Raw genomic sequence first — 16,759 nt, forward strand, 5'->3', positions numbered from 1 at the left:
ATCTGATTCTGATGGCATCTCATCTTGATCATGAGCTACTGAGTTCTCTTCAGGTTGAGCTTGTGTAGACTGCTCAACATTTCTACTGCCCCCTCATGATCAGGATGAGTGTTCTCAACACTATCAGCTGCAGTAGGTGGTACATTTTCAGGGAAATGTTCCACCCTTGGTAGAGAAGGCATATTGATTCTCAGGCTCTCCATTACTCTCCTAAGGTTGTTTGCTCTATCTGAAGCTGATTGAGAAAGATCTTTGAGCTCATCCCAACTCTTTCCATCATAATAGCCTCTGGATTCTACAAACTTCACATCCCTTGATATCAAGACTCTCCTAGTCTCTGGAACAAAGCATTTGTAGCCCTTTTGGTGAGGAGAATAGCCAATAAACACTGCCCTCGTGCTTCTATGCGCCAGCTTATCGTTCTCCTGGAATCAAGACAAAACACAAGCACCCAAACACACGTATATGCTTTATGGATGGTTTAGTTTTGTTCAGTACCTGATATGGAGATTGATCTTGAAGGATCCTGGTAGGTATCCTATTGATCAAGTAGTAGGCAGTAAGGACAGCATCTCTCTCCCCAATAGCTTTTGGGCATGCTTGTATGGAACATCATGCTCCTTGCAACCTCCATGAGATGTCTATTTTTCCTCTCAGCTACTCCATTTTCTTGTGGGGTGTATGGACAGCTAGTTTGATGAATCATCCCATATTTGGCCAAGTGTTGTTTAAAAGCATTGCGTGCTGGCCTGAGCATATCAAGTTCAGCCCACAAGGATCTTAACTTCCCAAAATGTTTATCAAAATTATTGTCCTCTTGACTAAGAGTATTGATAGATCTCTTGACTTCAAAGACTCTACTGATGTTGGAATTGTTTCCATACACCTTCTGAAGTGTATCCCATAGCTCCTTGGAAGTTTCACAATAGGAGTAACCTTCCTGAAGTGAGGAGTCAAGACTGTGCTGAAGAATGGACAACACCAACTGGTCCTCTTGACATTTTTTCTTGGCGCCAGCATCAGCAAGAACAACCACTTTGTCATCCTCTCCTAGGATAGTCTTCTTTTGTGGCATGCCTTCTTCAACAATCTCCCAAAGCCCTCTGCCTCCAAGAGCTGTCTTAGCAAGTCTTGCCCAATGTAGATAGTTAGCTCCTTCAAGAGTAACTGGAATCACTACCATTTTTGAGTTTTCTCTTGAATCCATCAAGAGTCACAAGAACAGAACTAGAAAAATTCAAGAACAGTTCAAGAACAGAGGAGAGAGACTGGTGTGAATGATAAGAGATTTTAAAGAGAAAAAGAGAAATAAAATCAGAGTAATTTGCGGAAGAGATTTAGGTTTCAAGAGCTTGTAGCTCTGATACCATGTAAATTTATGAGAATTAATGAGAGTTTATGAGAATTATTTGAGAGATTTTGGTGAAGAACTAAGAGAGATATGTGAGGGAATCCAAGAGAGAGAGATATAAGAATATTTGAGGAACATTTTTCCTTAGATTGATTTAGTGTATACAATAGTTACATAAATAGATCTAGCAATGAGAATAAGACAATGAGAATGAATAAACAAATGGAGATGAATAAACTAATGAAGACCATATCTGAGGAAGTCACTTTCGGATATTGACAACTCTCTTATCTCTTCCTTCCTTAGCATATCATGTGACTTTGGCTTGTTTCCACACTCCAACAGCTCTATCCAGTTGCCTCCACTTGTTTAAATTCGTCCAAGACTTCAGGCAAGATATTTAAATCAGTCTCACACCTTTCTTTGCTTCAGTTTTCCTATCCATGATTTCCTATCCATGATCAATCAGGTTCTTCGTGTCTTTACTCTTGCTCTTTATTCTATTCATGTCAACAATTGGTTACTGAAATAATTGAAGCTGCCCGTACTCACATGGAGCATTGAAGAAAATAACTGTGTGACAACGTGATGTGTCATGTTTATGACATAATCTAACAGTGTTTTTAGTGTTTTCGAGTTGTGATCGAGTTTTGGGTTCTTCTTAAGTCGTTTCAAACCTAAAGAACATTTTTTATGGAGATTGGATCGCTAGGAGCAAAACTGATCAGAAGAAAATAAGTAATGAGAATTCACCTTCAGATCAGTTGCTCTCTAAAGGTTTAATCTATCTACCAAAAATGTTTTAGATTTGCTAGAAAGGACATAGATGGACAGATTTTCCTTATTCAACAGCATGCTAAGGCGAGCCGTGAACTTATTGAAATCGCTAAGCTTGTCTTCCATCCCTGGTTCAAACGACAGTAAAAAATATTATGGTTACTTAAATGGATCGGTACAACGATAGTTGGTCGATCTTGATATTTCTTTACATTTAATTATTTTCAGAAGGATAACTCCATAAAAATTCATGTTATTTCAGAATTACTTAATCAAAATAGGTTCCTTTCAAAATAGCAAACCCTAAAAGGCTAAAACCACAACAGGGGAAAGAACCCAAACCATAACAAACAAAAAAAAAAGCATTAACACGAAATAAAGAGATCACACCATGAAACTAAACAACATTTCTCCAAATTATCCTTGGACAGAAAATTACCACAGAATCCTTGGTAACCAGGTCATGTTAATTTCAGAATTGCTTTCTTAAGCAAATTAGGATTTTTTGGATTGATCTCACAACCAAAATAAACCAAACCAAACCCAAGCTCAAGTTCCCTCTGCCGGGTGATCACCGGATTATGTTAACTGTTGAGAAGTTGCAGTATGATTAAAATACTTCAATCAGTTTTAGAAAACTAAGCTATTTTAATAGGTAAAGAGGTCACTGGCCATTCAAGAGAAATGGATCAGTGTGGTTATCTAAAATCTGGTCATCTATGATTGCACCGTGTTTCCCAACCGCCGGGATACTAAGTGAACGTTTCCTCATCTTAGCTTTATCCGAAGCTGCTATAAGCATTCTGTTCCTGTACTCAGACGTAAGCTCGAGAGATTCAGTTAATGGTTGGTTCACTGTCCTGAGGAAAAGGTCGAGGTTTTGGATGTATTTCTCATCATCTTTCTTGGGCTTAGTTGTTGCCTCCTTATGGTTGTTTTCAGACGCCATGGAGATTGTGTCTCGAGTCTCTTTTTCTTCTTCGTTGTCTGTCCAGTAACTCTTGTCTTCCATTGCCAGATCATCGTACTCTTCATCTGACTTTGTCGATTCCTCATCCACCGATCCAACCTGGTTAAGATTTACATGTGCGAGTCTTAAACTAACGGGCAGAAAAAAGGTATTACCACCCCCACCCCCACCCCAAAAGTAATTAAGATTTGTCAGTTAGCTACCTCTTCACGGTTGCGTTCATCATTGTTATCGCTGTTATCTTCATCAGAATCTGGCTCAGGGAACTCATCATCGATTTCTTCATCTTCATCACTCCCATTCACAGACTGCTCCTCCTTAAGCTACACACAAGATACGGAAATGATTAAACAACCTTTACAAAAGAAACTAACTATGTTTATATACTCTTTTACCTCTTTTGAAGGCCCATCAGATATCCGAGGTGAACTGCAGCAAGAAGAGTAATGTCTGCTTCCGGTTTCAGTAAAATCTGCTCTCGACTCGTCTACACTCCCAGCGTGACTGGTTGCGCCATCACTAGGCCAAGCGCTGATCCCAAAGAGACCGAACTGAAGATTCACTGCTTCACCTTTCTCTAGGTATCCGTTAACAGGATGCTCTGTTCCATCATTCATCTCAGTACGAATGATGGGCTTCCTAATCTCATCAACGGAACCCACAGGCCACGTTTTTGCTACGGTGCCGTCAGTGTTCAGAAGAGCCATCACACGCCTGGAGGAGCCTGTTCTCTGCAGCTGAAACATTCCCTTGGACCTTAATGAATTGGCTGCACATTGGTTCCTGTGCTCTTCATCGATAACAGCGACTGTGTTTGTGCCTACGTCATAGAGCTTCTCTCCTGCTTCGCGTCTACGCAGACAACTGAAGACTGTAGCGTGGATTGTAGCCACGCTCTTGTCCACATTTGTGTTGTTTATCTTAGGAACGAGATGTTTGTCGGCTCGTTTACATAGATAATCCTGTATTGTTCTGATGTTACGTATATATTTTACATACTTATTCTTTGCTGGATCCAACGTCATGTACTTTGCTCGGACTGCAAATCGTTCCAAGTGTTTCTCCTCATTCGAGATGTATACCATAAAGGGAACAATCGAAGGGTGCTTTTTCATCAGTCCCATCTGCAGAAAAGAAAAAAAGTTAAGTCTGAAAATATCTTTGCAACCTCAAATCCAAATGTGTAATGAGACTTACGACAAAGTTAAGGCTTAGGTGGACCCCCTCAACGACTACAGACTCTCTCCTTTTTTCCCATGTCGTAATGAGCCTATCGAGACTGTCAATCACCATCTCGCTTTGTGCCTTATACCCTTCTATAGCCATCTGCTTATCACTTAACAGCTCAGTAGTGCTTGAGTTTGATCCAGCATCCATCTTTTGGGTGTTGGAGTTTACACCTCGAGAGCCTTTCAACTTTTTCGCTTTTCTTTTGGCCTTTGACTCAGCAACTGCCACAGGATCAAGGTACTCTCCAGCATGGTAGGTCGAAGCCCATAGCAAAGGATTCTGCTTCTCATCAGCGAAGCTCCTCATCATGTGTCTTATAGAGTCAGTTGATACCACAGTCGTAATCCCCAGCCTGCTACCCTGTAACACAAAGGTACAAATTGCATCTGATTCTCCTCATAATTTAGGATTTAAATATACAAAAAATGCCCATCTAAAGCATATAGACGGAGGAAATGAACATTTACCAGCAATGCAGACAATGTAGATTTACCACAGCCACTGGTACCACAGAGCAGAACAGTTACAGATTCTTTCCTTTCGCGGATTCTGTGAGTGATAATGTTAATACGAGTTGTAGACTACGTGAGAAATAAAATTAGAAAAACTACAGTTTCATGACAAGATATGTATGAGTGGAAAATAGCAAATCCGAGCATAGATAACAAATACAAGTACACCGGTCCATGGCAGTACCAACGTAATAGGATCACTTCGGGGATTATTACCGGTCCATGGCAGTACCAACGTAATAGGATCACTTCGGGGATTAATGCACTAAAACTATGAAGCTAAACACGAGCATAGCATCTAACACACAGCCGAAAAAACATAGAATTAAATATTTGAAAGTCTATAGTGGGAAGCTAAAAGCGAGAAGAACCGTTGACATGTAGGAACAGTGAAATCAGCTGTGATATTAAACATTAAGAAAGATATATGCATATCTCTTTATTGGCCATTCAATAGAATTCATTCTGACTACTAATTCTATCAAATATATACGCTAGAGAGCCATATAAAGGCTAAAGAATATCTTTGAAAGGCACATTAATATATTAAAACGAACCTAATAAGAGATAAGCAGCAGACAAATGCAAATTCATATGCCGTGGCTTTTTTGACAAAACATATCAAAATATATTCTAAAAGTTACCTGCATGCGAGAATCAAATCTGCTCTCTGGTCACGGCCAACGTACTTATATTCAGCGAGGGAATCACACACAACATCTAAGAATATCTGCCGTGTTACAAAAACAGTTGTCCGTCTTTTATACATCTCAAAAGGTTTACTTTTATCCTTGTCAACATCATCAGCAACCAAACAGTGAGTTGAACCACCACCACCACCACCACCCTTTTTTGAAAACTCAGGCTCCTTCCCATGCTCTGGTGAGGAATTGCAAGATCCCTCACTTCTTATTAACTCAAAAACCCTGCGGCTTATCTGCCAAAAGTGAGAAAAATAAGGGGAAAAACAGTTTTCATCAGCAACGAAGAATTCCTTGTCCCTAATAGCAGAAAAGGCTGCAGATGATAAAGATGGCCAAAAACGCTTTGCATATAGTTTACATACAACATATGTTATTTCACAAATATAACGATCACAACTATGAGTTTAGTGAAAGATTATAACAGATATTGATGATTGAACTAGCAAAAAAAAAGATGTGCAAATAACTCTCAGATGAACAATACACATCATATATCCCAAAGCAAACAGAAGAAAAAAAAGCTCAAAGAAGAGTAAGACATTTGTAAATGTTCAATACACATCATTGATCCAACCTCCACGCTACATGTCAAACAAGATTATTTCACAATCAAAATCGACATTCTTAAAGGCATAAACGCGATCACCTTGAAGGCGTGACGCGCCTTGCATCCCATAAGCTGAAGAGTACTCTGCAATACAGGACGCGTATACCTAAACAAATCCTCTCCATTACCCTCGACCACCTCTACATACAGAAGCTTCGTCGCCTCCGCCATTTCTGCAATCAAACAAACAAACAAACCAGAATGAATCACACGATCACAGGCAAAATCGGGAATGCAGAATCGTCGCTTACTTTCCTATGAAAATCGCTATTTGCAGATCGAAAATTAGGGTTTATAAATGCGGATCGTGGTAGGAAGAAGCAAGGAAAGAGATTTTCGCCATTTTTATTGTCTCGCCCTTCAACGCATCTCTCGAGAAGAGCCTTCACGGCTTTGTTTAACAAAACAAGTTTTACAAATACTTTCCTCTCGCTATCCTTTTTTTTCTTTTTGAACTCTACCAGCTTCTTACTTTTCTTGATAAAGACATCCCTAGATTTTGTATCAATATCAATTTTCCCCGACTGTTTCGTTTTTAACTTTGACTCATCCCCTATATATCATCTGAGAAGCATTACAACTTTTTTTTGTAACATGTCATCACTAAGATAATTCTTAGAATCATTAGAGAAATATGTTGGTCCATCTAATTATATAATAAAATTTTTATTAAACTAACAATAAATTCATCATTAATGTACTTTATTATTTCCTTAAATAAAATTTACGGAATTGCCTAATGTAGCTAAAGTATATATGGTAATTAATGATTTTGAATAATAAAGATTTGATAAAAAAAATAGTGTATCTTCTATCATATTTGTTTAATTTTATACTATTAAATAAATTAAACAACCACAATAACCATATAATAAAAATTTAGATTTTTATGTATATGTTATATTTTGAATTTTGACAAACGGCTTTAAATTACTAAAACTGTTAACAGTCTCACATTCAAATTTTATGATTCATGGTTTAAAATTTTTGTTAAGACAAAATGCAAATGATTACAAAAATTATATAAGTAAAAAGTCTAATTTAATTAATTATTTAGATTAATATATATATCGTTTTAAATTAAACTATAAACCATATAAAATACAATATTTTAGTTTCAAAATTTATTTTGAACAATTTTTTTGATAAAAGTTTTGAACGATCATTGACAACTAATTTTTTTTTAAAGTTATAAATTAGTAAAACTATTAATCCTATAATAAAAATTTTGTTATCACTAATTTAATTTTTTTCTATAAAAGATACAAATGATCAAAAAAACTATATGAGTAGAAATCATCATTTAATAGACATTAATATTAAAAATATACTAAAATATATTATCTATGTTAGTATCATTTAAATTTAATTACATATCCTATCAAATATAAAAAAAATATTTTTTGGATTAATAAAATTGATTTATATGTTCATACCAATTTAATTATATATTTAATAGTTATTAACTTTTAATTATTTAATATATATTTATTATTTCATAATATGTAAAAATATTTAGTACATAAAATAATTTTTATATATAATGTTGATCGCGCAAGGCGCGGATCTCAATCTAGTTTATTACTATTATCGAATCCTAAATAAAGCATGTGAATTCCAGAGAATAAGGAGGTACGAAGCGTTTAGGAAGTTAAAAGTAGAAGTAATATTAAATATTTTGATCAAAACAAGAAGTAATATTAAAGAGTCAATTAGTTAGAAATCCATGAAGAAATTGGAAATTTGTAAACTACCACCAAAAACAGTAAATGTGTGAGAACTAAAGTACATAAATAATATGTGCAATTACTTTTGAAACCTCTCGTAAGTATTGTACAATTTTTAAAAGTAAATAAAAATCTCATTTTTTCTCTCATTGTCGTTTTCTTCTTCCTCCACCTTCATTCTCATCTTCTTCCTTGCTTTGTTTTTTTTTCTTTTTTTTATTTTTAGGCCTGGGCATTTTAACCTGGACCCGAAGATTCGAACCGGAACCGATCCAAAAATACTCGAACCGGAACCGGACCGAAAATTTACAAGTACCTTTTGGGTCTAAATTTTTTTTACCCGAAAGAACCGGAACCGAAAAGGAGCCGACCCGAATAGACCCGGATCCAAAAAGAACCGATACGAATAGACCCGACCCGATAAGAACCGATTTGTACCCGACTTAAAAACATGTATATCTAAAACTATGATGTTTTTGTGTTCTATTTTATATATATATATTATTTTATGATTTAGTTGAAATATCTTTTGTTAACAACATTTGTTATTATTTTTTAACATTTCTAAAGTAATATAAAGATTTAAAATGTAAAATTTAGTGTTTTAAAATGTTTTATTTTAATTATTAATAGTTTCATTTAAGTTGTTTTGTAAAATTTTAGATATATATGACAAATATTCAACTAAAGTTGATGGAATTTGGTATATCATGTCCTTTTCAGATCCTAAATACCCGAACCCGACCCGGATCCGATATAGACCCGAAAAATTACTGGTATTTTATGAGTATTTTAATTATAGACCCGAACCAACCCGAACCCGAACCGAAAATTTCTAAATACCTATTGGGTTTAAATATTTAGGACCCTAAAAGACCCGGACCCGAAAAGAACCGACCCGAACACGACCCGAAGATCCGAACACCCAGGCCTTTTTTGATGAATCTAAAAAATTGAAGAAGATGTGTTCGACGGTTAATGTTTAAATACATAAAAACTAATTGTTACAACATTACAATCTTTAAAAATATTTCACATTAGATATGGTGGATAAATTAATTATTATACAACATTATATATATATATTAGCCGTTCAATACTGAATTTAAAAGACTAAACCAAAAAAATAAATTGTTATAAATTAATAGATATGCCGGATAAATATTTTTTATATATAATTAAATATGTTAGTCATATAAAAATGAAGCTAAAAATTAATTTAAAATTATATGTAAAATATATAAAATGTTATGATATTAAATATGTATCGGGTTAACAATTCCGAAAATCAATTGAAAATACATATAAAGTGTAAATGATTGTTATATGCTATTAGATATATTTCCATTTTTTTAGAGAAATGTAAAACTTATTTAAAGTATATCCGGCTAGAATCTGTGTGTTAAGTCATTTGATTATGTTATGAGCCATCAAAGCAGAGGTACAAAGATTGATTACAGAGCCAAAGTAACGAAGGTGATTTCTGATAGTGCATATAAGTACACGTACTGAAAATAATTGTAATGGTATCCATGCAGCTCGAAACTGGTTTCTCCCTATTCCAACTACACAAGAGAGAGAAAATTAGTGTTTCTGATTTAATTTAAATAATAGGGACAACGGAGTAATTGCAACTTAAAAAAATTGTGGGAAATAACTAAAATGTGTATATAGCTAAATACACTATAATGCTTGTGTGTATAGTGCAAATACTCTATTAAATATTTTGATTCTGATTGAACTTTTTGTTTTTTTTGGGTAAATCTCGTAAGGTTGTCAAATTCTCATAGGATGATGGGCCAAAAGAGGGGTGGGCGTTCATGTACTTGTTCGGGTTCGGATCGGGTATTTCAGATTTTTGGGTATTTCGGTATAGAGGTGGAGATCCCGTTCAGGTATTTCTATACTTCGGGTCGGATTCAGATATTTTTAGTTCGGATTCGGTTATTTTGGATCGTGTTCGGATATTTAGATTTTGAAAGAAAAAAATTAAAACTAAATTTTATTTTTCAAGTTTCTTGTATTTAAAAATATAACTTTCACTTAACTGATTTTTTATTTTTTAATAGATTGAATGATTAATAGATCTGGACATAACATTTTAAAACTAAAAAGACACTAATTTGATAATTGTTTTTAAATTTCATATGTAACTTTTGTTAATTTTTGAAACAAAAAACTTGACATGCATTTTAAGTGAGTAGCAAATCATTTCTTGCGTAATTATATGTATATTATATAAACTTAAAGTATGTGTAGTATCAATATAAATATTTTAAATCAAATGAGAGATATAAGCTAGAATTATAAGGTTAGTAATATATATGTTCAGTTATCTTCGGATATCCATTCGGTTCGGATATTACCCGTTCGGGTTCGGATTTCCAATCTCTCCTAATTCAATACCCGTTCGGGTATTTTGCTACTTCGGTTCGGATTTCGGTTCAAATTTTTCGGATCGGTTCGGATACAGTTTCGGGTATCGGGTAAAATGTCCACTCCTAGGCCAAAAATATCAAATAGAAAGTTAAAAAAACGGATAGGTGATATTGGGGTAAATCTAATAAAGCTAGAAAATAATATTAAATCTTTTATTTTGATAGAACCTTTTGTTTTTGTTTTTGTTTTTGTTTTATATTGGGGTGAATCTGAGAAGGTTGTTAACTTTTGATAGGCACCTCATGGGTCAAAAATGTCAATTACAAGCCACAAGGTTTAAAAACGTTGATACCAAAAAAGGGTTAAAAACGTCGCCCAGCCCATCGTACAGATTAGCAAAAATGTATGTTTTATGGAAGAAATAGATAAGAGGTTGATCCGCGCGTCGGTACTGGTTATTTCATTTTTATAAATTTATTTTTTATGATTAGTGTTATATATTTTAGATGTGTCGCCATAAAATTAATTGTTTTCAAAAGATCTAGATTAAATCGAGTAATATAGTTATTTTTGGTACAAATATTTCCAACCCGTTTCAGAAACATTAGTTATTTTGATATTTTTAGATTCCTATGCATCAAAACCAAACCATCTAAACCCGAGAAGACCCAACTCGAAACCTACACATAAATTTATAATATCCAAGGAGGAAAAATTGCAAATCCAAAAAACTTTGATACCCGAAAGAAACAATTCATATCTGAATGGGTACCCAAGTGGCCAAGTGTACAAACCTAACTGGTTCTATAAACAAATAAAAAAAACTATTTCTATCTGTTTGGCTAAATTAAGTGAAATAAAAAATATTTTTTTAGTAAAATAGTTATATGGTATGAAAAATTAAGTGGCAATATATGTAATACGTTTTTATTATTTTGATTTAAGTTATTATTTTGTTCACATAAACTATGTCTTTGAATTATGTGTTTGGCTACGTAATTTTTTACCGATTGAAATTAAGATAAAAATAGTAAAATAGACTAAACCGAAGTTTTAACCATATGCCAAATTCTACGTAATTTTATAAATGGTATAAAGTTAATGTTGATTAACTAATAAATAAAAATCTACAATATTATTATTATGGTAATATAATTAATGATGTGATGTATTGTTAAAGTAATATAATTAATAAGTAGCTAAGATGAATGAAAATAATGAATAAAAGATGTAATAAATCTGTTGAAAATAATGTTAATTCTATAAGTGAAATTAATAAAATGACACTATACTTCTTTTTTATACTGCTATTCATGTTTCCAAACAACATTATTTTTTTTATATTGTTATCCTTGTTTCCAAACCATTCACAAATGCACTTCAGTTTTAATAATATAGATAAGTGAAATTAATATAATGACACTATACTTCTTTTTTTATACTTCTATTCATGTTTCCAAACAACATTATACTTCTTTTTATATATTGTTATCCTTGTTTCTAAACAATTCACAAATGTATTTTAGTTTTAATAATATAGATATATTTGTTTCTTAAAATAAATTGTAAACCATTTTTCTTGACTATTAATATGTTTCTTATATATATGTATAACCGCTTCTAGTTACAGATTTAAACATCAAAAAGAAAATAGTGGTAGTAGTAAATATGTTTTTCATGTATATATGAATTTATAAAAAAGTTATGCATCATCATGAATATATGCATATACTTTACCAGTTAAGATTGTAAGAAATTTAAAATATAAAATTAATTATATGGTCTAGAAGAATTTGTACATAGTATACCCTTCATGAAACTTGGCTCCAATAAGTCTATCAATGTGCAGATACATGTGATTTTAGTTTGTGTTGGGTGTTTCTTTTTTTTTTTTTTTTTTTTGTCGGCTATCCATGAATGCTAGATCAAATGGTAGCAGACGAGCCGATTCTCCGAAGATTCTCTCCGTCTGTCCGGGTCTGATCTATATGGAAAAAGATGTATCCTCTGTTTCTTGCTTCTTTTGCGAGCGCATCTGCTCGGCCATTTCTACGCCGAGGAATATGAGATAAACTCACTTCCTCGAATCCTTCGTGTAGCTTCTGGAGCTCCTCCATCTCTGCCGCAAAGGTTGGCCACTCCATCGGATTAGTAGTCATGTCTACTAGATCCGAACAATCCGTCTCAAAGCGGATCGAAAGTATACTCATATCCCTCATACATGAGGTCGCCCATAGTAAACCTTCCATCTCAGCATGCAAAGCTGAGAGCTTCCTATTGCACGCCCGTAAACCAAAGAGTTCAGAGCCCATTTAATCCTTCAGAGTTCACCTTAAGCCATTTACACTGCCATTATTGATCCATGACGCATCAATTTGACAGGTAGGGATTCGAGGTATCCAAGGGGGTTCTGACTCGATCACCGTAGTATGGGACTCGTCCTGCACCTCGTCAGCGTCCTCCTTTTCGTTAGCCTTCCTCCAACATTCTGCCTCAAGAGACGCATGTTGAAGAGTATCCATCGGGGATACGACTTTCCCATTAAAGAGTTTGTCGTTCCTCGCCTTCCAAATGTACCAACAGATCCATGGGAAGGTGTCGAATTGTGGTCTCAAAAGAGCCACTTCTTTTCTTCTCCAAAACAGGAAATTCATGTTTTGCTATAAAGATGTGCTCGGGAAGTAACCTGGAAGGGACGGATAGTCCGATAAAGCCCAAACCTGCAGGGCAGGAGGACATTCAAAAACTAAATGATTGATCGACTCCACTGGGTCAGCACATCTAGGACAACTCCTATCGGTGCCCAGGTGTCTGTATGTAAGTCTTTCTGCCATTTATGATGAAAGTATTTTTGAAAATCATATTTATAGAGGTTTTGAAGACATTTATAGAGTTTCATGATTCAAAAAGAACTTTATTATTGCATTAATTGAATTAAATATCCAATTTGGTTGCAGGTTTCAACGTAATCTACTCAAAATTATATATATATATATATATATATATATATATATATATATATATATATAGATTTCATAAAAGAAAATTTCATAAATATAAGATTCATATTTAAAAATATATAATTTCCTTTTAAAACATAATCTCAAACAACACAATAGATATTTTGAGATAATTTTTCAAAATTGAATTTTAATTTTACATTCTTTTTCTGTTAAATTGGTTTCCAAATAGAATATATATAAAGGAAATGTTAATAAAAAATAAAACGTGATATTATATATATATATATTGGATTTCTTAAAGGAAAATTCACAAAACATAATTTGTTTTGAAAAATATTTTTTTTTCCTTTGAAACATAATCTCAAAGAACATAATAGATAATATAATTAGAATTTAATTTAGTTTTCTATCAACCAGTGTTTTAAATAAACAAAAGAAAAAAAAATATTTTAACTAACATAATTAATAGCTTTAATGAACTAAAATATTATTCATAGTTACATAACTAAGATAACATAAGTTGATATATTTTAATAAATAAAAATACAATACTATGTTGGGGAAATTTTAGGTTTACCACTTTCATGATACCACTTTTCATCTTTACCACCACTAAAAAGACATTTTCAAAAATACTTTCATCATTAACTGGTAAAAGATTCTTATACCCTTGTTATCTATATATATATATATATAGAATAAATCATTATTTAAATAAAAAATTTAAGAAAAATAATGTTTTCGAATTATAATTTTTCAAATTCGAATTTTTTTATAAATTTTGTTTTTTGAATTTTTTTTCGCTTTTTTTTTAATTTTTTTAATTTTTTTTTTTGAAAATCGAAAATTATGTTTGAAACTATTTTTAATTTTTTTTTATATATTTTTAAGTATTCATTTATATATTTATTAGAATCCTAAATTTTACATTCCAAAAACCCTACCCCACCCCTCAACTCTAAACCCTAATTCTAGATTAGTTAACCCTAGAGGTATAAGTGTTTTTTACCCTTCATTAAAAGTGAGGATAAAAGTGATTAGTGTAAATATGAAAAGTGGTAATATGAATGTGGTATTTGTGGCAATTTCCCTACTATGTTATTATTAAAAGTGAGATTTTCTTACTATTTTTATTTTAATTTTAAATTTATTTTAATTTTTATTTTCATTTGTAAAATTGAATAGATAAATAAAAAAAGTGTTTACAAAATATAATAGATTGTATGTTTGGTTTGGTTATACAACTCCAAACCTATCAATTCTTCATCTTCTTTTTATTTTTATATTTTTCAAGATAAATATTAATCTTAGTACATATAGATTTCAACCAATTTTAATCTAAGAAATTTCAAAAATATATTAGTCTTAGTATAATAATTAACAACATTTTAGTATAATAACTAACAAAATTAATCTTAGTATATTTAAAAAAAATTGGGTTTAATACAAAAACATTCTTGCAATCTAATGTACATATAATAAAAATAACCAAATCAATCATGTATGATAACCGAACTGACTAAATATTCTATATTAGATCACAAGTCTAACTAAATATAAAATAAAATTATTTAAAATGACACTTTATACATTTACATTATAAAATAATTTAAATGTAGTTCATATATTAATTAGTTATAATAATTTATTTTACTTTGTAAATATTTATATCCGTACATGCGTACGAAACAAATCACCAATCTCTTCTATATAGATAACTAGGGGAGGTTCGCGCTATGCGCGGGATTCAATAGATTAGTTTTTTAAAAGATTTAATTTTGTGTAAATTTTATTTAAGTTGAGTTGTGCGTGATTATGATCATGTTGTTTACAACAAATTTCAACTACATAACTTAAAATTATCGAATTCTTATTGTTTTTGTTGTTTAAATACTAAATTGTTAGCTTTTATAGAGTTCAGTTTTATAACACTATAAAATTCGTAAATCAATCGGATTTTATCAAAAGAGAATGAGACTGAGTTTTATAATACCATTGTATCCTTTTGTTGCGAGGATATATAAAATAGAGGAGAATAATGTTTTATTTAGAAGAACTCTTTGTCAAAGTTAATATAGTTGTTTTGTAGAATGTTGGTAATTGTTATTATTAAAAAAATTAGTTGTTTTTTTGCCTTTGTTTGTTTTTTTGGGTTGGTTATATTTGTTTATATATTATGTAATTAATCGTACTAATAAGTTTAGTAATAAGGAAAATATGGAGAAATAAGAAACAAAAAGAAAAGACAGTAAAGACGACAAATGTATTATTTTAAATGGAAAAACTGAGTACAACTTATTGTACGTGAGAATGAAAAACATTTCGACCATCTTATGTTCATTCGGATCCAGTCAATTATGCATTGGTGATGATAGATATGGTTGCATTGCAATGAATTTATAACCTGACCTTTTACAATCTTGTCAATGCATGCAAAATTCATCTTCTTCTGCCGGTGAGGGTGCTCTTCTCTCAGCAAGCAGGTTTGCTGTAGATATTGATGGTGAGATCTCTCTTGGCATTCTATCTGTTGGTTATGTTTTGGAGTCAAATGAAAGAGCATATTTTGGTTCCGGGTCCATGTTTATTGGTATAGAGGTGAAGTAATTCCATATTCTATCTTGATGTATTTATGAGGTCACACATCTGGGGTTTTACGTTAGGTCATGGCCTTTTCTTGAAACATATAGTTACTATGATGTAGAGGTTTTTTATTTATTGTTTGCGACTTTTCGTTATTTGTATTTATGAAAAAGTAACATTGAGATATGGATATTATTAGATGAATATATATCAATTAAACCTATTCCTGATAAATTTTTAGTAAGTTATTTGTATGTTGTTAATAAAAATAGTAGATAATTTTAACATTATATAACGTTATTTTTGTTTTTAGAATAAGCTTTTGTTTGTTCAAAATATAACATAGAAGGCTTTCTAATTTACATATGATAAGCAATAACTGACCAAATATTAAATATTATTACGTCTTCTTGAAGCATGTGATCCGTTAATTTGGGGTCATGTTTTGATTCTAATTTTATTATTAATCATTATTCTATTAATTGTTATTGTTAGTTGTATTTTTCAATAAGTTACATTGTATGTAGTATTTTAATATAAGCGAGTGCTTAGATGCACGCTGGTAATTTATTCTTTTATAAGTTTTAATAGTGTTAAATACTAAATAGTACTTTATTTTTGGGGGATTGTATTTATTTATGAGTTTTTTAGTAAGCATATAAAAGTTGGTAAGCCGTATTAATATTTGATGTTCGGATACAAACACATGGGCAGTGTGTATAAGATTATATAGTGACGTATACGTACAATCTCATGTTATGATATCTCCTATATATTATTTAAGAAGCATTACAACTTCTTTTTGTAGCCACATGTCATCACTAGAATGATTCTTAGAATCATTAGAGAAATATGTTGGTCCATCTAATTATATAATAAGTTTTTTATTAAACTAACAATAAATTCATCATTAATGTACTTTATTATTTCCTTAAATAAAATTTACGGAATTGCCT

General features: G+C 31.9%; 1 protein-coding gene across 2 annotated transcripts; it reads right to left on the reverse strand.

Annotated features, from left to right (window-relative positions):
- Positions 1 to 2,504: 2,504 nt before the first annotated feature.
- LOC106380563 (P-loop NTPase domain-containing protein LPA1 homolog 2-like) lies at positions 2,505 to 6,633 on the reverse strand. Of its 2 annotated transcripts, none has more exons than XM_013820341.3 (8): positions 6,403 to 6,633; positions 6,191 to 6,324; positions 5,485 to 5,777; positions 4,796 to 4,877; positions 4,296 to 4,688; positions 3,494 to 4,222; positions 3,302 to 3,421; positions 2,505 to 3,197 (listed from the first exon to the last, which is right to left on the reverse strand). In XM_013820341.3, exons 2-8 carry the CDS (start codon positions 6,320 to 6,322, stop codon positions 2,793 to 2,795), a joined length of 2,154 nt encoding a protein of 717 aa, XP_013675795.2. In that variant the 5' UTR covers positions 6,323 to 6,324; positions 6,403 to 6,633; the 3' UTR covers positions 2,505 to 2,792. The 2 variants fall into 2 exon arrangements, with proteins under 2 accessions (XP_013675795.2, XP_013675797.2); XM_013820343.3 differs by having other exon boundaries at positions 6,407 to 6,573.
- Positions 6,634 to 16,759: the final 10,126 nt, after the last annotated feature.

Source organism: Brassica napus, chromosome C3 (assembly GCF_020379485.1).
Source record: "Brassica napus cultivar Da-Ae chromosome C3, Da-Ae, whole genome shotgun sequence".
Lineage (NCBI taxonomy): Eukaryota > Viridiplantae > Streptophyta > Magnoliopsida > Brassicales > Brassicaceae > Brassica > Brassica napus.